General features: G+C 40.6%; 1 protein-coding gene across 1 annotated transcript in view; it reads right to left on the bottom strand.

Annotated features, from left to right (window-relative positions):
* LOC140739252 (protein diaphanous homolog 1-like) overlaps positions 1–22,622 on the bottom strand; it is a 238,589-nt gene that overhangs the window by 42,644 nt on the left and 173,323 nt on the right. Inside the window, exons 13-15 of the mRNA XM_073067393.1 lie at positions 8,241–8,356; positions 7,961–8,025; positions 2,662–2,841 (exon numbers count right to left, since the gene is read on the bottom strand). Of these exons, the coding sequence (XP_072923494.1) occupies positions 2,662–2,841; positions 7,961–8,025; positions 8,241–8,356 (361 nt within the window). The remainder of the gene's footprint in view (positions 1–2,661; positions 2,842–7,960; positions 8,026–8,240; positions 8,357–22,622) is intronic.

The raw sequence follows: 22,622 nt of genomic DNA, 5'->3' as shown, positions 1-22,622 counted from the left end.
TTCCAACCTAACAAGCCACACTGCCCAGCAACTCACTTATTTTAACCTTAGCCTAACCGCAGGACAATTTACAATAACTAATTAAACTACTAACTGGTGCATCTTTGGACCGGGGGGAGGAAAGTGGCACACCAAGAGGAAGTCTACACGTTCATGTGGAGGACATACCAACTCCATACCTACAGCGTCAGAATTGTACTTCGACGCCCCAAGCAATAATAGTGTTGTGCTAACCACCATGTTGTGATGGTACCCCTTCTAAGTGCCTGTGCAGAAGATAGCAGAGAACAGGAAATCTGGTAGTTTGGGAATACCACATTGATGATGGATACAGCTGCAGGTTATTAACTGAACCCTGGCCCTCAGTTTTCAGCAATCTTCCATAAGGCCATAAAATTCAGGAGCAGAATCAGGCCATTTGTTGCTGGATTTGATAGCAAATCAATTGAAATAGTGATACAACTTATTTCTAAACAGAAAAGATTCTGCAGAAGCTGAAGTAACACACAATATGTTGGAAGAACTCAGCAGGTCAGGCAACATCTATGGAGGGCTATAAACAGTCGATGTGTCAAAATTACCTTTAATATCACTGATAAACGACTTTAAATGTGTTGTTTTGCATCACCACCATGGTGCAATATGTAAAAATACTATAGATTACAATAAAAATACATATATACAAAATTAAACTAAATTAAAATTGAATGTCCTGATGAAGGGATTGTCCTGAAAGGTCATCCATTTATTCAACTGCCTGACCCTCCAGCACTCTGTGTGTATACTCTGAAATAGACTGCTAACCTTGACAACCCATGAATAGCAGATGTTAATATGTGAAAACCACAAAAGATTTATGAGCAGAGAGGTGGATGGGCGGCTTGATAGATAAAGAACAACTTCACTAACTGAGGAAAAGGACATTTGTAATGGATTAGCCATTTTCCTCAACAAAGAAACAATTGGCTTGAATGCAGAAACCATTTTTGGAGGTCACACCACTTATGCCTTTCTGAATAAATATTATAGCCAGTGAGAGAGTTCTTAAATCAGCTTTAAAGCTAAACTTAATGATCTAATAACTGTATAGTCACAAATGGAGTAAGTTTTCAGGCTATTTATTGCCTCCAAAATGAGATTATTTTTACAAATGTGCTTATATCTTATCATCCACTAATAATTTTGATATTGGTTTATTATTGTCACATTAACCAAGATGCAGTGAAAAGCTTGTCTTGCATACTGCTTCTACAAATCAATCAGTTAGACAGTGCATTGAGCCAGTTATATTGATAGAAACAGGACTAACCCATTCAGATATTTAAACTTGATCTGTCATTTAATTTGATTGTGACAGATTTCCTGACATTCATTCAATTTGCTTCATAATCTTAATAACCTTACCTGAGGTTGGGGGACACTAGGACTAGAAGTCATGGGTTAAAGGTGAAAGGTGAAATGCTTACGGGAAGATGAGAGGGAATTACTTCATTCAGAGGGTGGTGAGTGTGGAATGAGTTGCCAGCAGAAGTGGTGGGTACGGGTTTTATTACAACATTTAAGATAAATTTGGATAGGTACATGGATGAAACGGGTATGGTCAGCTCTGGTCCAGGTGTAGGTTGACAGGACTAGTCAGATTAATAGCTTGACACGGACTGAAGTGCCTGTTTCAGTGCTGAGATGTTCTTTAACTTCTGATAAGAATCTATTGAATAACATCTTAAAAGCAACAATTTACATGTCTTTTTCTGAGTGAGCTAAAATGTAATACAGATTTCTACAAAAAGTACTTTTTATTTTACCATCACATATCCTGTTTCAATCAATTATCTCGTCTGACCCATCTTCCTGCATTTCCCAAAATAGCCAAGTACAGTACTTCTCTAAAGAAACACACAAAATACTGATGGGACTCAGCAGGTCATGCAGCGTCCATGGAAATGAATAAACAGTTGACGTCTTGGGCCGTGACTGATCCTTCTTCAGGACTGGAAAGGAAGTGGGAAAATGCTAGAATAAGGTGGGGAAAGAGGATAGCCAGAAGCTGATAGGTGAAGCCAGGTGGGTAGGAAAGGTAAAGGGCCGGAGAGGAAGAAACCTGATAGGAACGGAGAGTGGACCATAGGTGAAGGTGGGGTGGAACTCAGAAGGAGGTGATGAGCAAGTGTGAAGAGGTAAAAGGCCAGAGTGGGGAATAGAAGAAGAGGGGATGGGGAGGGAAAAGTTTTTTTAAACTGATAGGAGAAATCAGTATTAATGCCATTAATTTGGAGCCTACCCAGATGGAATATAAGGTACACCTCACCCACCCTGAGGGTGACCTCATTGTGGCACAAGAGGCCATGGACCAACATGTCAGAACGGGAATGGGAATTAAAATGTTTGGCCAGCAGGAAGCTCCCCTATTGGTGGATGGAGCATAGATGCCTGACAAAGCGGCCTCCCCCCAGTTTATGCCCGGTCTCACCAACGTAGAGGAGGCTGCATCAGGAGCACAGGACACTCACTAATTAGTACTTCTGTAATTCTATCCGAACAAATCATTTTCCTTTTCAGATGCCTGTGATCCAACCACTGAGAACTGGAAAGCAGGCACACTATTGCAGCACTCAGAAGAGTTTACAAAGAGCATGCTGTGCACTATATTAAGTGAATTACCTCATCTTTCAGCTTATTAATTTCGCTCAGCAGTTTCTTGTTACCAGTTTCCACCTCGGTTTTATCAGTTTCCAGAATCTGCAGTTTTGTTTGAAGTTCTGACAGTTTTGATTCAAAATCACTCTCCTTCTTCCTAATTTCCACTTGAAGTTCATGTCGAGTGGTCAGCTCCGAATCAAGCTGTTGGAAAAAATAATTGCAAAAACACTCAATGGCCACTTTATTAGGCACACCTGCTCATTAATGCAAATATCTTATCAGCCAATCATGTGGCAGAAACTCAATGCAGAAAAGCATGCAGACATGGTTCAAGAGGTTCAGTTGTTGTGAAGAATAAACATCAGAATGGGGAGAAGAAATGTGATCTAAGTGACTTTGACTGGAATGATTGTTGGTGCCATTCGGGTGATTGAGTACCTCCAGCTGCTGATCTGGGATTTTCATGCACGGCAGTCTCCAGAGTTTACAGTGAATGGTGTGTGAAACAAAAAACATCCAGAGAGCAACATTTCTGTGGGTGAAGATGTCTTGTTAATGAGAGAGGTCAGAGGAGAAATGCCAAACTGGCTGAAGCTGATAGGAAAGGAACAGTAACTCAAATAACTTCATGTAACAATATTGGTGTGCAGAAGAGCATCCCTGCACACACAACACATTGAACCGTGATGTGGATAGGTTACAGCGGAAACATAAGGACATGTACACAGAGGCCACTCTATTAGGTACAGGATGTACCAAATAAAGTGGCCACTGAATGCATATACAGATTAGGTAGCAGAAAAATTTATCATTTTAATTATGATTTTCAAGTAGTTAAATGATTAAGGGCCATTAAGGAGCAGTGATGAAAAAGAAGAACGATGATTTAATGGGTATTAAAATGAAAGTATGTCTGTTCTACTGGTCACTATTATGGGATAATGCAGGCATAATTGTTCATTCCTGTTGACATGTGCATGTTCAATACAGCTCTACGGAAAACAGAAATGTAGTGACTGTCACAGGCCAGGAAAGTTGGAGTTTTCATCCAAACTGTTTGAGGGCATGAGCCAGGACCAAAATTTATAATAAGACACAGCATCCTTGGGCCATAAAAACAGTAAAGAACAGGATAAAATGGTGGTTAACAACTATCCAAGGTACCAGATCATGGGAAGAGCAAATAGACTAGACTGTACTGAAGCACTCCACTGAACAGAGACTCTCATTTTAGAACATCAGAACCCAGGTGGTATGGATGGAACAGGACTCTGAGTTTATCAAGGAAGGGGAAAATAAACTGAGAAAGTAAATGAGCTGGGAAAATATTCCTCATCTTGGAAATCAAGATGCGGTGAGAGTGTGGAATGAGCTGCCAGCAGAAGTGGTGGATGTGCATTTGATTTCAACATTTAAGATGAGTTTGGATAAGTACATGGAGAGGAGGGATATGGTGGGCTATGGTCCAAGAGCAGGGCAATAGGACTGAACAGAACAACAGTTCGGTATGGACTAGATGGGCTAAAAGGCCTGCTTCTGTGTGTAGTGTTTTATGACTTTATGACAAGCTGTCAGAGAATAGGTGTTCAAGAGATGCAAATTATAGAACAGTACCAACTAAAGATGTGAGTGGAAAATAAAAAGATGAGACAAAATCAGATTTATTCATGACATACTGTATGTCGTGAAATTTGTTGCACAACATAAAAATTACAAGATTACAAAAATAAATAGTGCAAAAGGGAGGGAGAAACAAAAAAGACGGGAAAAGAAAGATACATCAGCATTAAAAGCGTTTGGGAATTTTAATAAAAACTTAGCTGGTACAAATTTTTTATTAATGAAAACATGACAATGTAAATGTGTTATTATCCATTCTGATTTACTTTGGTTCATTACATATTTTCCTCAAAATATGCAGCAAAGCTGTTAATTATGATGTTAGCCACTCTAGTAGCAGTCACATCATTTTACTATATCATTCCAATGAGGTCAATTCAAGTATACCCAATTCAATTAAGGCAATTCACATAAATAATTCTCGAGTTGACATTTAGATTTTGGCCAATTTCTCTAGATCACACATTCAATAATGCTCACATCTCATGCTGTTTTAATTCTAATGGCGATGTCTGCTTTCATATCTTGTCGCTCTATTTAGAGGACAGGATAACCGTAACATAAATTACGGTACTGCTGAGGCTGCATCAGTGTTTCCTGAGCAGGGGAAAAAGCAGAAAATACAGCAAACAACAGCAATGATCCTGAGCAGAATCAATTTTCCTTAGATATAGCTAAAGCACAAGGAAATATTGCAAAACTGCTGCAGAAAATAGTGGCCAATCGAACAACTATCAATTAAAATAAGTGACAACATACATTCAGTGGCCACTTTACTAGGTACATCTGTAAACTTGCTCCTTAATGCAAATATCTAATCAGTCAATCATGTAGCAGCAATTTAATGCATAAAAGCATGCAGACATAGTCATGAGGTTCAGTTGTTGTTCAGACCAAACATCAGAATGGGGAAGAAGTATGATGTAACTGACTTTGACCGTGGAATAATTGTTGCTGTCAGATAGTGCTATTTGTTAAAAGGGCAAAAGGACTATTAAAAGCATCATATAGTGTGATCAATATTAAAACTCATGAAAATAAAAGGTCACCGGAAACATGTAGACAAAACTGGCTAATGAACAGAAAACAGACTTGTGGTGAGCAAATTTGTCTCCAGGGATAGAGACAGAGAGATCGAGAAACAGATGAGAGGGGTCAGAAATGGGCCAGGAGAATTTAAGGGCAAGTTGGAGGCAAAGTTGATGAAATTGAGGAGCTCAGATGGGTGCAGAAAAAGTTGGGGATCATTATCAGGGAGGCTTGAAACATGGACTGTTCCACATTGCCAACAAGAAGGAATGTATAGCTGGGACCCACGCGGGTGCCCATGGCTACCCCTTTGAGTTTGAGCAGACTCAATGGGCTAAAAGGCCTAATTCTGCATCTATGTCTTGTGGTCTTATGGAATATTGTGCACAATTCTGGTCACTTAGGTATAGGAAAGATGATACCAGCTTGCGTTATTAGGAGAGAATGGATTTTTTTTATCCTCTACATGACATTATAAAGGTAGATAAAATAGAAAGGAGCATAGATTATGCTTACAACTTTTAAAAGACATTTCAATGGAGAGGAAATATTTCGAGACGTGGGCCAACTGCAGATAAATAGGGCTGGCTCAGTTAGGTATCTTGGTCGGCATAGACGATGGGCCAAAGGGCCTGTTTCATACTATCCAACTCTGACTCTTTGAAAAATAAAATTCTTATAGAAGAGAGCAGCACAGTGACACAACTAGCAAAACAGTTGCTTCACAGATATATGAGTGGGGTTCAATCTTGTTGTCCACTGCTGTCAGTATGGAGTTCACACATTCTCCCTGTCATCATTTAGGGTTCCCCAATTTTATTTATTGAGATACAATGTGGTACGGGCCCTTTCAGACCACTGAGCCATGCTGCCCAGCAACCCACTGATATTTAATCCCAGCCTAGTCACAGGGCAATTTACAATGACCAATTAACCTACAAATGGGCACATCTTTGGATTGTGGGAGAAAACCGAAGTACCCGGAGTAAACCCAAGAGCACATGAAGGACATACAAAACTTTCTTACAGAGAATGCCAGGATTGAACTCCGAAGCCCTGACGTGTAATAGTGTTGCGCTAACTGCTATGCTACTGTAGTGCCCTCCTTTTACATCCTACATACATACAAATTGGCAGGTTAGATGGCCATGAGAAATTGCCCTAGGGTGTAGGTGAGTGATAGAATCACAGAGTAACTAATAGGAAAAAATAAAAGACTTAGAATTAGTGCAGGATTACCTTTCAAAGATGCTAAAAGTGAGCTAATGAGCATGCATGAGAGAAGAGATAATACATGTATTAGTGTAGAGAGGAGAGAGTCATCTATTTCTTTTTTGCTCTGCTGTTACTGATAGTGCTCCCAGATAGCTCATGGGTTATGTTAAAGCCTCCAGAGACCACTGTGACTTGGGCTACAATGGAGTGTCTAATTCCGGGCTTTTAAAATTTAAGACAGAATGCTTTGTAGTGGGCATAGAAAAGACCTCTTTTTAAAATTCAGAATGGGTCCAGAATGAAAGATCAGAGTTAATTAGAAAGGCTTGAGATCCCTGGCTTATTCTCCATTGACTCCAGAAGGATAAAGAGATTTGGCAAAAATAATTCTAAACAATTCCGGAACAATAAACAATTAGGAACCAATGACTGAAGGGTCAGCAACCACAAAAGGTGACCAGCAAAGAACCAAAGATGTCAGGGTCAGAGGTGAACAGGAAGGCACTATTTCCACTTATAGAGAGGATATTACTTAAGATAATTGGCTGTAAGACAGCAGGCCTATTACTCTACCACCCACCGAGTGAATGAGATCTAAAAACCTACAGACTAAAAGAATTATCAGATTTTCATTGTAGGAAGCTTTAGCAAGAGGTCATGGATACAAAACATCATCCCTTTAACTCAGCATGCAGGCTGCCTGACCAACCAAGTAGCTCACATATTTTGAGTTTAGTTTAAATTTTTTTTTAAATTGTCAATAACCATCAATTCAATGGGGCACCACAGTAGCATAGCATTTAGCATGACGCTATTACAGCTTGGGGCCTTGGAGCTTGGGTTTTAACTCCATCACCATGTGTAAGGAGTTTGTACACCCTGTCGTGAAATGCATGGGTTTCCTCCAGATGCTCCAGTTTCCTCGCACATTCCACAAAAGTACCAGTTAGCAGGTTAAATGGTCATTATAAATTGTGCTGTGATTAGGCTAGGGTTAAAAAGGTGGGTTGCTGGGCAGAACAGCATGTTGAGTCGAAAAGGTATTTTCCACCCTGTACCTCTAAATAAAATAAATATCTTTTTTATTTTTGAAGGGATAAAATGTGGGAAATTTGTGTAGAAGTTATAGACCATAATCACTTTCACAATGAAATTTCGAGGTGAGTCGCAAGCATGTTGGCACTGAGAGCTAAATTATGTTTTTTACTAAAAACATCCCATTCTATTTCCGTCCCAATGTTACAAGTAACCTTTTTATTAAACTATTAAATGTAGACATCTTTATATAAAACTATCACCTAGCAGTTAGTTGAAAATTCTGACAGACTTGTTATGAAAGGTTTGAACCATTGACATCCACGTCATCGGCTGTGAATGGACTTGTCCATCACAGTCTATATAAAATTGCATTTTACCTTCAAAACTAGATTATATATCTTTCCCCCAGCTGAATTACCTTTTTCTCCAGTTCTGCAGCTTTGGTTTCGCTGATCTGCACTTTGGTTTTGTCAACCATGTTGTCTGAAAAAATAAATCCATCAAAGTGATTTTAGGTTCTTTCAATTTGTCACGGTGCAGTTCTAATACTAGGCCAAATACAAGATGAAAGGAACACTTTCATTTGTATACGTGACCACATCAACAGTGAGGTCTTCAAAGCGCCGAAACTTAATTATCTTTGCAAACCTGCTGTACAGGCAAAATAAATCACAGGAAAAATCTGAACTTGTATTTACCTATTAAATGGTCCACATCCAGAGTAAATTTTCTGCACTTGAAGTCTGGATCAGCTCCATTTTTCTGCAGGACTACTTGAGACACACATTCATCTAAAAGCTTGTAATAATGAGGCCTAGAAACAAACAGAAACTTTCAGTTTTTAATCTTCAATCCCTTTTTCTCCCCCCAAAGTCTGATATGGGAACTGTGCTTGTGTTACTACGCAAACATCCCGATTAACACACACAAAATGCTGGAGGAACTGGAAGTCAGGCAGCATCTATGGAGTTTAATAAACAGTCAATATTTCAGGCAGAGACCCTTCATCATCAGTATCCTAATGCTTGCAGTTACTCCGGTGACAAGATTGAAACCCACCAAGACATCAAAGCAATTTAAATTCAGTTCATTAAACTGGTCTGAAATGAAGAACGTGTATCAGGTATAATGACAATGTAATTACTGAACTGACGTAAAAATCCAATTAGCTTCAAGCATTTATAATTATACATCTGCTGAGTAGCCATTTTATTAGGTACACCTGCTCATTAATGCAAATATACAATCAGCCAATCATGTAACAGCCAACGCAATGACATGAACACATGGTCAAGAGGTTTAGTTGTTGTTCAGACCAAACCGTAAAAGGGGGAAGAAATGTGATCCAAGTGACTTTGACCGTGGAATGATTGTTGATGTCAGATGGGGTGGTTTGCGTATCTCAGAAACTGCTGATATCCTGGGATTTTCATGCACAACAATCACTATAGTTTACAAAAAAAAATGTGAAAACAAAAATCCAGTGAGAAGCAGTTCTCTGGGTGAAATGCCTTGTTAATGAAAGAGGTCAAAGACCAGACTGGTTCAAGCTAACAGGAGGGTAACAGCATCTCAAATATCACGTTACAATAGTGGCATGCAGAGGAGCATCTCTGAACACACGTCGAACCTTGAAGTGGATGGGTTACAGTAATCAGAAAACCATGAACATACCGAAATACACTCAGTGATCACTTTATTAAGTACAGAAGGTACCAAATAAAGCAGCCATTGTGTGTAATAATTACTTGATAATTTTACATAAAAATTAATAAATTCCCATCTCAATGTATATTAAAAACAAATCAGATACAGCCAGCCAACTAGCAGAGGCATCACAATGTGACCATTGACTGGTTAGTGCAGTTTCATTCACCGGGGGCAATAAATAATATGTTGGAGAAAACACAGTGGGTCAAATGGCGTCTCTTGGGGGGGAAGGAATAGTTGACGTTTTGGGTCGAAACCCTGCATCAGGATTTTCTGTCACCATTTTCAGCAGACTGTCTGGTGCTCCAGATTCCAGCATCTGCAGCCACTTGTCTTTTCATTCACTGAAAGCAGGAGTATTGACATGCATGGTGATTAAGGAAGCATACAGGATACCTGCCTTTATCAGTAAGCTTAACAGAGCAGAGACATCATATTAAATGTATAAAAAATTAGTTTAGCCACAGCTAGAATTCTGTTCACATTTGTGATCAACACACTGAGGGAATGTGTAAAAGCAGTCGAGGGAAAGTTGTGAAGATGTTGCCAGTGGTAAAGAATTAGCAAAAAGGAAAGAATCTTGAGGCTGGGATTTTCTTTGGTTGGAAGAGGCTGATGAGAGATTTAACTTTGGTTGTGTAAGATTACAAGGAGCCTCAATAAAGAAAATAAAATTACTTATTGGCTTTAGAGTGGATAGCAGTGTGGAGATACATCTCTACAAAAGGAGGTGTAAGGCGCTCCTTCCCTCTGCGAGCCTGCAGGTCACCCTTGGGCAAGGTATAGCATCTGCTTAGCCCCTGATCAGAGTCAGGTGAAACCATGGGAGCTGGTGGTAGATGATCGTATGAACAGCTGGTGCATATCACATGTCCTGGTTATGCGACGACTGATGCCAAGCAGACAATCTCTGAAGAGTATTAATAATGGCTGGGGCCACCTTCTTGCAAAGACATTGCCCAGAAGAAGATAATGGCAAACCACTTCTATAGAAAAAATTGCCAAGTACAATCTTGGTCATAGACCACAATTATTTACATCATACAACTTGGTGCATGATGTTGCTGACTGGCTTACAAGAGCAATAAGTAAATAGCCAGTACAGATTTCAGTGAACAAAGAGGAAAACTTATTTGAGGAAACACTTAATGATTTGTGAGGACTAGAACACACTGGTCAAAAGGGTTTTGGAAGCAGAAATTGTCTCCAGATTTAACAAGTCCCTGGATGATGTGTGACCAATAAACTGCAAGGCAATGAATGAAAGGCTGGAAAGTCCATTGTTGTATTTCATGGATATAATGGGACAAATGGCAGCCTTATACTGGAAGTCCTTTGTTCAGCTTCCAAAGCTGTTATTCTGGCAAGTTCTTGGCATCTATCAATTCCATCTAGCTAGTGCCATCTTGATAAAAAAAAAAATCACAAGAAAAGTGTGCATCCAATGAACACAGAACAGTAGAGCACAGGTATAGCCCTTCAGCTGATCAGGGTTCAAATCCCACCACTGCCTGTGAGCAATTTACACACTCTCCCTGTGAATTTCCTCCAGTTCCCTGCCACATGCTAAAGAAATATAGGTTAGGGTTAGTGAGTTGTGGACATGCTGCATTGGCATCGGAGGCATGACAAGACTTGCAGGCTGTCCAGCAAAATTCTCGCTGATATGACTTAACATGAACGACACCTTTAACTGTATATTTTGAGATAAATACACACACACACACACACACACACTCCCCCCCCCCCACATACTCTGCTCATTTACCCAGCACTGGAGTGAGACAAAGGATCTTAACCATGCCACTGACCCAAGTAACCAATGAGTCATCAGCTCCAGAAATTACTGTGAATCTGTCTGAGAACATTCAGCACACAAGAAGTTTATGCTCCACACAAGTCACTTCCTTGCTGTATTGAACAAAAGATGTTTTTAAATTCCTTTCTTCCTCGTGTAGATATTTAGTTTCCCCTTCAAGAGCATCCACTTTGGCAACTTTGCGACAAAATTTTTCACATTTTTATTTATTGATGTGTTGTAAAACAACAAATTTCACACTGATCGTGTCAATGATAATAAACCTGATTCTGATTCATATCATAAATTTGATCATTATGTTTGGTTCCCCAGTGCTTGACTGGCTTCTAGAAAGTGTTAGACTGTTCCAATCTTCTTTGCTATGTAGTAAAATGCTAAAAAAATATTTCTGCACTCTTCAGCAAGTCATCAAGCTGTGCACACAGTTGGCGTACCTACTAACCAGACAATCTCCTGAAAAGCTTTAGACATAAACATTTAATTTAGAACCTGCTCTGGTAAACACCCCAAGGCAATCAGTGCCACAGGTGGTTTCAAGTAAGACACAAATCCTGGCTATTACAGTGAACCATCAACTTATCCTCTGAGAGTTCTGGCGAATGAGCTGATGTGCCAAGATAAGCAAGGGTGTTAGCAAGGGGATAAAATTGGCAGAGAAATGGTGGATGAAATTTAGCGAATGTATGACAAGCATCTTAGAAGAACTGGGTATACCTACATACAAATGGTATACTTTCAAAAGGAACAAAGGAAAATGGGAGCAGGACAATTTCCAGAGAGAAAATGAATTGACTGCTTGTACTTTAAGTAATTTTGTATAAACATGAAACAGTTTAGTATGTTTCCTAGTGGTCACAGCATATATACACAGTTGTTCTGTTTGTCCCCCTAGTCGTTACACTTGAGTGATTCTGGAAAGCTCTGGAAGCTTCTCTGGTGCTGCTTTATTTGAATAGGAGCTTCCCAGATGGCTGGCTCTTATCTACAGTTTGAGTGGCATGTTTTTCTTATCCATGTGTATAAAAAGAGATGACCATGAGGCACCGCCATTTTTTAGTCTCTGTTCGGCCTTCTGCTATGAGCTTCTGCTTCTGGTACTGTCCGTTTCCCAGTTATTTTTGCTCTATTAGCACTTAATAAAACAATCGTGAAGCAACAAGTTTTGTGCCTCTTTCCCGACTTCCAAAAGAACCTTGGATTACAAACTTCAGAATCCAATATGAGACAGAAGTAAATCATCTATTGCAAAGGCATGAGTCATCCTGAGCTTTATAAACAGAGGCACAGAATACTAAAGCAAGATATGTGAAACCTTTGATCAATCATTGGGAGGCATCAACAAGAGTATTGTGCCAGTTCTGGACACCTTATCATTGGAAGGTTATCAAGACCTTGAAAAGATAGCCTGCATTTACTACAAAAGACACTAAGTGCAAGGGATTCCAGTTCAACAGAAATTGAAATGGAATTAAGCAGGGAATGTTGAAGGAAAAAATTGACAGAAATGTATTGACAATTTTAAATGAAAAAAAAAACAGGGAAATTATTTCCACTGAAAAGTAAGAGGGTTTTTTTTAAAAAACAAAAAGACCCCAGATTTAAGACAATTAGCAAAAGGAACTGGAGGGAAGATGAGAAATTTTATAAATTCTAAGATGTTATGATCTGGAATGCGCAAAAGGATACAGTTTCAATGATGTTCAAAAGGGAAATCATGGAAATAGAACATGAACTTAAAACATTACAGCACAGTACAGGTCCTTCAGCCCACAATGCTGTACTGGCCCTTTAACTTACTCCAAGATCAATCTAACCCTTCCCACCAACATAGTCCTCCATTCTTCTATTACCTATATACTTATTTAGGAGATTCCTATACGTCCCGAATGTATCTGCCTTTACGACCACCCTGCAGCATGTTTCATGCACCCACCACTCTGTGTAAACAAAAAACTTGCCTCCAACTTCACTCATATACTTCTCTCTAATCACCTTAATATTATACACCCTCATATTAGCCATTTTCACCCTGTGAAAATAACCTCTCTGGCTATCCACTCTATCTTTCCCTCTTATCATCTTGCACACCTCTATCAAATCATCTCTGATCCTCTTTTGCTCCTGAGACGAAAGTCCTAACCTGCTCAGCCTGTCTTCATAAGACATGCTCTCGAAACCATGCAGCATCCTGAAAAATCTCCTCTGCACCCTCTAAAGTTTCCACATCCTATAATGAGTATTAGAGAAAATCTACAGGGCATGTTTGACAAATCTTATTAAATGTTTTTGAAGAGGTTACTAGGAAAGTTGACGAGGGTAAAGCAGAGGATGTTGTCTATATGGACTTCAGTAAGGCCTTTGACAAGGTTCCACACGGAAGGTTAGTTAGGAAGGTTCAATTGTTAGATATTAATATTGAAGTAGTAAAATGGATTCAACAGTGGCTGGATGGGAGATGCCAGAGAGTAGAGGTGGATAATTGTTTGTCAGGTTGGAGGCTGGTGACTAGTGGTGTGCCTCAGGGATCTGTACTGGGTCCAATGTTGTTTGTCATATACATTTATGATCTGGATGGGGTGGTAAATTGGATTAGTAAGTATGCAGATGATACTAAGATAGGTGGTGTTGCGGATAATGAAGTAGGTTTTCAAAGCTTGCAGAGAGATTTAGGCCAGTTAGAAGAGTGGGCTGAACGATGGCAGATGGAGTTTAATGCTGATAAGTGTGAGGTGCTACATTTTGGTAGGAATAATCCAAACAGGACATACATGGTAAATGGTAGGGCACTGAAGAATGCAGTAGAACAGCGTGATCTAGGAATAATGGTGCATAGTTCCCTGAAGGTGGAATCTCATGTGGATAGGGTGGTGAAGAAAGCTTTTGATATGCTGGCATTTATAAATCAGAGCATTGAATATAGGAGTAGGGGTGTAATGTTAAAATTGTACAAGGCATTGGTAAGGCCGAATTTGGAGTATTGTGTACAGTTCTGGTCACCGAATTATAGGAAAGATGTCAACAAAATAGAGAGAGTACACAGAAGATTTACTAGAATGTTACCTGGGTTTCAGCACCTAAGTTGAACAAGTTAGGTCTTTATTCTTTGGAGCGTAGAAGGTTGAGGGGGGACTTGATAGAGGTATTTAAAATTATGAGGGGGATAGATAGAGTTGACGTGGATAGGCTTTTTCCATTGAAAGTAGGGGAGATTCAAACAAGAGGACATGAGGTGAAACTTAGGGGGCAAAAGTTTAGGGGTAACACAAGGGGAAACTTCTTTACTCAGCGAGTAGTAGCTGTGTGTTACGAGCTTCCAGCAAAAGTGGTAGAGGCAGGTTTGGTATTGTCATTTAAAAAAAAATTGGATAGGTATATGGACAGGAAAGGAATGGAGGGTTATGGGCTGAGTGCAGGTCGGTGGGACAAGGTGAGAGTAAGCATTCGACACAGACTAGAAGGGCCAACGTGGCCTGTTTCTGTACTGTAATTGTTATATGGTTATATGAGAATTAGGTAAGTAGCCCCTTCAAAGTGCAAAGATGGGTGGAATAGCCTCATTGCTACAAGATTCTGCAATATAGATTCCACTCACCTTTGCAGTTTCAGTGAGTGGAATCATTAAATCTGTTTCAATTTCTGGGCACAACACATCCCTAACTCTGGAAAATCTATATCAATACACTGCAAGAACAGCTGACACAAGCCCTACAGCAATCCTTACCCAGGAAATAAAAGCTAAGCAGTTAAGAGGCAATGACGCAGACCGAATGACAATCTGCAGAACAAAGTCTTTTCGGGAACAGCAGCTCAGCTTTTAATTGAGTTGAGAAGTAATGAATCAGGATCCCTTTTCTCTGAATCAATGCAAAGTCATAATAATTGCAGGCACTTGGCTGCAGCTCCTCTGTAAACAGGACGTGGCTGGATGACTAAGATATGAAATCATTTTTCCACATTCAGCTCCAATTTCATTTTAACTACCTGCCCCGTTCAAGGGAAATATCATTTCCTGGAAGTAATTCCTCTAGCATTATCAAAGCCAAAAAATTACCTCAATATTTTATATTAAGGCAATTAAAAAAAAGATGGGGGGATGGGGTGGGATGTCACAGGCAAAACGCATTGGAGAGTAGAGGTGGCTCACAAGAGTGATCCCAGGACTGAAAGGGTTAACATACGAGGAAGGTTTGATGGATCTCGGCCTGCACTCACTGGAGTTAATTTGTTGGGGTGGGGGGGGGGGGGGGGGGGGAAGGAATCTTACTGAAGCCTATCAAGTATTGAAAGGCCAAGATAAGAGTGCAGATGTTTTCCATAGTTGAGGGAGTTTAGAACCAGAGGGCCAGCCTCAGAATAGGAGATCCCTATAGAATGGAGATGAGGAGGAATCTCCTTAGCCAGAGGGTGGTGAATCTGTGGAATTCATTGCCATGGACAGCTGTGGAAGCAAACTCATTGGGTATATTTAAAGTGGAGGTTGAGAGGTTCTTGATTAGTAAGGGAGCCAAAGGTTACGAGGAGAAGGCAGTGCTAATGGGGTTGAGAGGGATAGTAGATCAGCCATGATGGAATGGTGGGTGAAACAGCCTAATTTTTCTTCCATATCTTATGTTTCATGTGTCTTGAGATTTTTTTAAACGTAAAGGGTCATGGGTGTGGAATACCCCACCGGGGTTGGTCATCGTGGCAGATACATTAGCAGCATTTAAGAAATCCGTAGAGAGGTACGTACATGATAGAAATATGGAAGTTAAGTGGGAGGAAAGAGCTAGATTTATCTTGGGAGTGATTATAAGGCCAGCACAACATTGTAGGCTGAAAGGCCTGTACCGTGCTGTAGAACAGGGCCTGTATAATGTTCTATGTTCTAAGAAGCCTATATTCCTAAACAAAATTGTTCTTCCATCTATTCTGACTAATACCACAGGTTTTGTGAATTCACTGCAGATATGTCTCCAAACTAATAATTAACTCTTGGCCAACATATTGAAACCACCAGCTCAATATTCCATCGCTGTCTGTGGGAGACCAGAGACTGCAGCTGCTGGAATATGAAGCAACAGACAAAATGCTGGAGAGACTCACTGGATGCAACAGCATCCAGATGAAGCGCCTCAGCAGGAAATGTCAACTATAAATGTTGTGTGACCCAAAGTCCCTCCAGTGCTTCATCTGTTTGTAGGAAGACTCTTCGAGGCAGGGGTTCCCAACCCGGGGTCCACGGACCCCTTGGTTAATGGTAGGGATCCATGACATAAAAAAAGTTGGGAACCCCTGCCATAAGGCAATGAGCAATGATCAACTTATAAACACCTCCAACGAAGATTTTAAGATTAAAGATTGGGCTTTATTTGTCACAGGTATGTTGAAACATACAGTGAAATGTGTCAGTTGCGTCAACTACCAATAGACTGAAATAATGTTAAGGACAGTCCACAAGTGTTATGCTTCCAGCAGCAATGTGGCATGCTCACAATTGTGACACTAACCTGTAAATCTTTGGAATACCTGAGGATACTGAAGACCTGAAGGTAACATGCAGAATGTACAAACTCCTTCCATACAATGGCAGGGATTGAAGGCGGATTTTGGTGCTAAAGTATTATGCTGACCTGCTGCAAAAGCTGATCAATCTATATTGGTTTCACTGCAGAACCACGGTTACCAGAAACAGCAGAATCCAGCTATGGGTGACACGGAAAACTCTACTGCATTTGGGGGCCAAGCTCCAAATCACTGCCCACTACTTCAATGAAGCATTTCAGAAAGACAGGCTTTGTGCTTACCATTCACAAAATGAAAGGTCCTGCCCTCAACCCCCCCTCCCAAAAACCTGGCATCAATGAGATAATGGAAAACTTGGGCCAGGTCTCACATCTCCAGAGTCGGCTCTCAGGGAAGGAAAACAAAACAGTGAAATTCGCCATTCTAGTTTAAGTTTTCCAACAAAGCTTTCGACTGTCTGGAAGAGATGTTTCAAGATGAAGATTTCAAACTCAACACAAAGCTGTGGTTTGCTGGACAGCAGTGATGTATAACACTCTGGCCCATGGTACCTGCGCTGACTGTGATGCCAAATTAAATTCAATCTGCCTGCTCATGATCCCTATCTCTCTCCATTCACTGCATATTCAGCAGATTGTCTGAAAGGCTCTAAAACAGCATTTTTGAACTTGCTCCTGGCAGCACATTTAAGGGGGGAAAAAACTTAGCTCGCACACCTCCTCTAAATGCTCCCCACAGCCCCAACATGAATCCTATGCCCTCCAATACTCCCCTTGCCCTCCTGCATACTGCGGAGACTTAGTCTATTTACAAAGTACCAGAAAACAGCAGAGAGAACTCTCCACTCTCTTTCATTCATTCTTCCAAATCCACAGGTAAAAAACAGAGCAGGTCATCTCTACTCATAAGGCTGATAACAGACTCCTGAAGCAGACACATTATTCTGAGCTCCACCACACTGAGAGACTGCTGTGTGGACACAGGAAAAGACCTATGGATATTCTGAAAAGCTTCAACATCGTGGGCTGGCGGGTTTTTTCCTGTGCTGTACTGTTCTATGTTCTTCAAAAATCTGCAACATTTCATTGAAGTCAAAGTCATCAAACAATACACTCTACAATCTTCCAATCTTATTGAAATCTTTCCTGTAGATAGGTGACCAGAACTGCAGCCAATACTGCAAACTGTGCTTCACCAAAGTCTTATGCAACTTCAACATAACACCTCAAATCCTGTACTCAATACTTTGATTTATATAGGCCAACGTTCCAAACATTTTTATCACCGTGACACCACTTTCAAGGAATTAAGGATCTGTATTCCCAGATCCCTCTGTTCTACTGCACTCCTCAGTGCCCTAGCGCTCATCACAGGTCTGGTTTGTCGTCCCAAAGTGCAACACCTCACACTTGTCTACGTTAATCTCTTTGGAAGGTAGGAAGTTAAGGGGCTACCTTACAGAAGTGTATAAAATCATGAGGGTTAGAGAAAGAATAAACGCACATAATCTTTTTCCGCAGGGAAGGTAAACTAGAAAGTAGAACGTTCAGGGTTAAGGTGAGAGAGGAAAGATTTAAAAAGGAACCTGAGCAAAAACTTTTTTTCACAGACAGACAGGGTAAATACAAGCAGCTTTTTTCCACTGGGTTGGATGAGACTAGAACTAGAGGTCATAGGTTAAGGGTGAAAGGTGAAATGTTTATGGGGAACATGAGGAGAAAATTCTTCACTCAGAGGGTGGTGAGAGTGTAGAACAAGCTGGCAGCAGAGTGGTTGATGCAGGTTTGATTTGAACATCACAGAGGTTGGGATAAGTACATGGATGGAAGGGGTATGGAGACCTATAGTCCAGGTACACGTTGATCTGACTTGGCAGAATAATTCAGCACACATTAGATGGGCTGAAGGGCCCACTTCTGTGCTGTGATGCTGAATACAGGGATAGGAGGGGTGTGGAGTCTGAGCAAAATGGGAGCAGCTTGGTAGGCACCATGGATGAGTTCAGCTGAACAGCCTGTCTCCATCCTGAGAATGAAGGGGTTAATATATAGGGAGCATTTGTCAGTTCTGGGTCTGTACTGGCTGGAAATGAAAGGCCTAGATAGCGTGGACGAGGAGAGGATGTTTCCTATGGTGAGTGAGTCTAGGATCAGGGCACAGCCTCAGAGTAGAAGGATGTTCTTTTAGAACAGAGATGAGGAGGAATTTCTTTAGCCAGAAGGTGCTGAATCTGTCGAATTCATTGCCCCAGACAGCCGTGGAGGCCAAGTCACTGGGTGTGTTTAAAGAGGAGATTCTTGATTAGTAAAAGAGTCAAAGGTTACAGGGACAAGGCAAGAGAACGTGGTTGAGAAGGATAATAAATGATAGGATGGTGGAGCATGCTCGATGAGCTGAATGGCCTAATTTTGCTCCTACGTATTAGGGTGTTATGGTCTTATTGATTGCTAGGAATCTTTTGAGCTTGACCAGTCAAAGTGCAGGAGTAGCATTTGGGATACATTTCAGACAAAGAGTTAGTGAGTCAGTGGGCAAGTGCATGAGACACCAATGGTCACAGTCTATTGATAGGCAGAACAGGCAGAAGGTCAATCTGAACTACTATGACTCCAAGTGCAGCGACAGGAGGAGTGTAGGGGGATATGGACCAGCTTTGTGGGCACCATGGACAAGTTGGGCTGAAAGGCCTGTACCATGCTGTATTATTCAATGACTCCATCTCCAATGAGATGGCAATCTTTTGGTGTTTATAACTGAAAGGCCAGAAATAGCATTTGGGATGAATTTCAGACAAAGAATCAGTGGGCGAGTGGGGAAGTGCGTGAGACATGATAAATCACAGTCCACTGCATGACACAGCAGACTGACCTTTCCCGGTTCACACTCACACACAGCAGTCTGCCTCCAATCTTGTCTGTTTTAAGCTGAAAGCTGTTCCGGATCTTAAGGAGTTAAACAGGAGATTTATTTTCCGCAGCTCAGCAACATGTCCTTTGCCTCACCTCTGCAAAATTTATCGTGCATGTTTTTTTTCTCCCATCAGGGCCGAGCTGACACAAAGAAAAGTCCCGTGGCAAATATTTATCTGTAGGAGTCCCAGAAAAAAATCTTCAATCATTTCAAATGTTTATGAAAGGTTAGAGAAGATTTGGAAAACACTGGTGTGAGTCTCAAAGAGAACAAAGGCAGCGAAACTCAATGACTGAGCCATGGACTGATGAAAAAGGGGCTGCTGTAGTGTAACAAGCTCTCAGAGAACAGCACTCAATTTACACAAAATAACCAGGGTCACATTGATCTCAAAATCAAAACTAAATGATACGTTACTTAATTTAAAGGGTGTTCACTGTAATTTTGCAATGTCTGTAATTCTTGATTTAATTTAAAACAAACAATGTTTTTATAAGATCTGTAGAGGGTTAACGGGGATTTACTCAATCTGTCCCACTTACTGTATAATCTTTCAGTAAGCCTTTACTGACTATTTTCTATTAAATTTGAAGCAGGCAGGAAGGTGCAGGGAATGGAGATTGCATAAGGTAGTAATGGTGGTTTGTGAGAATACAGAAATATTTATTGCTGCGTGTTGCAAAATGGAGTCTATGCAGAGACCAGGGAGGAAAATGGATCAGAAGCTCACAGGAACATTGCCTGCTTGCTGAAAAACAAAAAACCATGTAAAAGCATTATCCTAAAAAGAAAGAAAAATAAGAAAGGTTTTTAGCGTTTCTCATTAATTTACAAAAACATTTTCTTCAAGCTTATAAAGCAGACTGTGGTTTGTCACTGCAGCTGTCCTCATTGTTGAGACCATCTGTTCAGCATTAAGGAGCCTTTTTGCACTCAAATTCAGTAAGATCAACAACATATTGCAGCAAGCCACTGTCTGTGGTAAGAAATCTACACATAAAAACCAAAGGCAACAATTTCATCTGCAAAAATAGGACACAAAAACAATATTCTTTGTATCCAGAATACATATTTTTATACACATTGAGACAACACCCTTTTCCAAAAAATATGCAAGTATAGGGCAACACTGCCACCTACTGTTCAGAAGCAAACAGCACCACAGCTAAGTGGCTTCTGACAGCTGCCTGTCAAAATGAAGCCGTGCCCCCAGCCCTGCATATATTATTTTTTAAAGCTGGACTGCTGCCTCAGAAATTTTTCAAAAATATCCCTAAAATCGATTAAAACTGATTAAGAAAGGCGTGCATGAAGGATTTACATGAAGATTTCACCAAAAATAGCAGAATTTTTATAGTAAATTGCATTGAAGAACGGGATCTGTCCGCATTACTGTTCTGCATTCAGTTCTGATCGCCCTGTTGCAGGAAGGATATGGAAGCCTTGGAAAGGGTACAGAAAAGGTTCACCAGGATTGGTCTGAGTTAGAGGACATGTGTTATATTCAGAAAGAGGACAATCTAACGTTGTTTCCTCTGGAGCAGTGGAGGCTGAGGAGAGACCTGATAGGAGGTTTTTAAGGTTAAACAGCATAGAGTATCTTCCCCCCCAGGTTTAAACGTTTAATATCAGATGGCTTGCATTTAAGGTGAGTGGGCAAGTTCAAAAGTGATGTTAACATGGAGAGTGGTGGGAATGGAGGGTTATGAGCTGGGTGCAGGTCAGTGGGACTAGGTGAGAGTAAGCATTCGGCACGGACTAGAAGGGCTGAGATGGCCTGTTACCATGCTGTAATTGTTATATGGTTATATGTTATATGGTGGGTGCCCAGGTTGTGCTGCCTGGGATGATGGGGAGGCAAGTACGATAGAGGCAGTCAAGAGACTCTTAGCTAGGCACATGAATGCCCAGAGAATGGGAAGATATTGAGTAGGCAGAAGGGATTAGTTTAGTTAGGCATTTGATTATTCATTTAATTAGTTCAGCAGAACATTGCAGATCGAAGAGCCTATTCCTGTGTTGTACTGGTTTTGGTTCTATCCACACTATGACTTATGCATTAATGGGCAGAGGTTTCAAAGCACATTGATATTAAAAGAGCAGGAGGACGCGGCCACAAGACCATCAGCCAGAGGAAGAACAAAGTAAAGCTAGAAGACACCGGCATATGCTGTGGGGCTTTTAAATGGCATTTTAAACAGCGGATAATAACCACTGAGTTGATGTATTACCCTACCTCAGCACATTCCAACACACCTCAAAGGCAATGAGGTACCTCTGAAGCATGGTCAGGGCCATGTGGGGAAGCTAGACAGCCCAAGTTTGCACACCCACATTGCCACCACCCAAGGCATCCCCTCTTTCATTACTATCATCACAGCGAACTAAAGGCACACACTCAACATTTTAGGAACAGCTTATTTCTCACTACCATCAGATTTCTGAATGATCCATAAGCCCATGAATACCACCTCACTATTTGCTCTCTTCTTGCACCGTTATACTTCTTACTGTGACTTACAGTAATATTTTATGTCTTACACTGTATTGCTACCACAAAACAAAGAAATTTCACGATATATGTCAATGATAATAAATTTGATTATGAATTTTTCTACTCAGCAGGAATGGTCCCATGACGGAGCTAGGGCTGAAGGTTCTTTCCTTGGGTTTGAGAAAGTATATCCACAACGGGTCAAGTGTCCCATGTGGTTCAGAATATAAAAAGTCAAAATATCTTAGTGTACATCAGTAATGGGGCAGACTCAAAAAGTCTGAGGGAAGTAGAATTTACCAGTTTATCAGATAGTATTTCATATAAAGAAATACTATTTCATCTCTTGGATGCAATTTAAAAGGATTTGTCTTTGCCTGGTCTGAAGCACATTATACTGTGATGGAAAATGGTATTAAGAGTGCAATGCTGCCACCTGCAGGCGCTGTTACTCAATAGCAGTTGATCAAGTGTTTTTAAGCACCTCAGAATACACTGAGCAACTGGGCTACAAAGTGAAATGCATCAGCAGTAACCAAGCCCTGAACAGCCCTCACTAGCCACAATCTAACACTGGCTGAAAGGTGTTCTCAAAGTTCAAATTCCCTGTATGTTACCATTTACTACCTTGAGATTTATTTT

The sequence above is a fragment of the Hemitrygon akajei genome, chromosome 15 (genome assembly GCF_048418815.1).
Source record: "Hemitrygon akajei chromosome 15, sHemAka1.3, whole genome shotgun sequence".
Classification (NCBI taxonomy): Eukaryota; Metazoa; Chordata; class Chondrichthyes; order Myliobatiformes; family Dasyatidae; genus Hemitrygon; species Hemitrygon akajei.
Note: the sequence above shows the minus strand (reverse complement) of the source record. Positions and strands in the feature narration are given on the sequence as shown.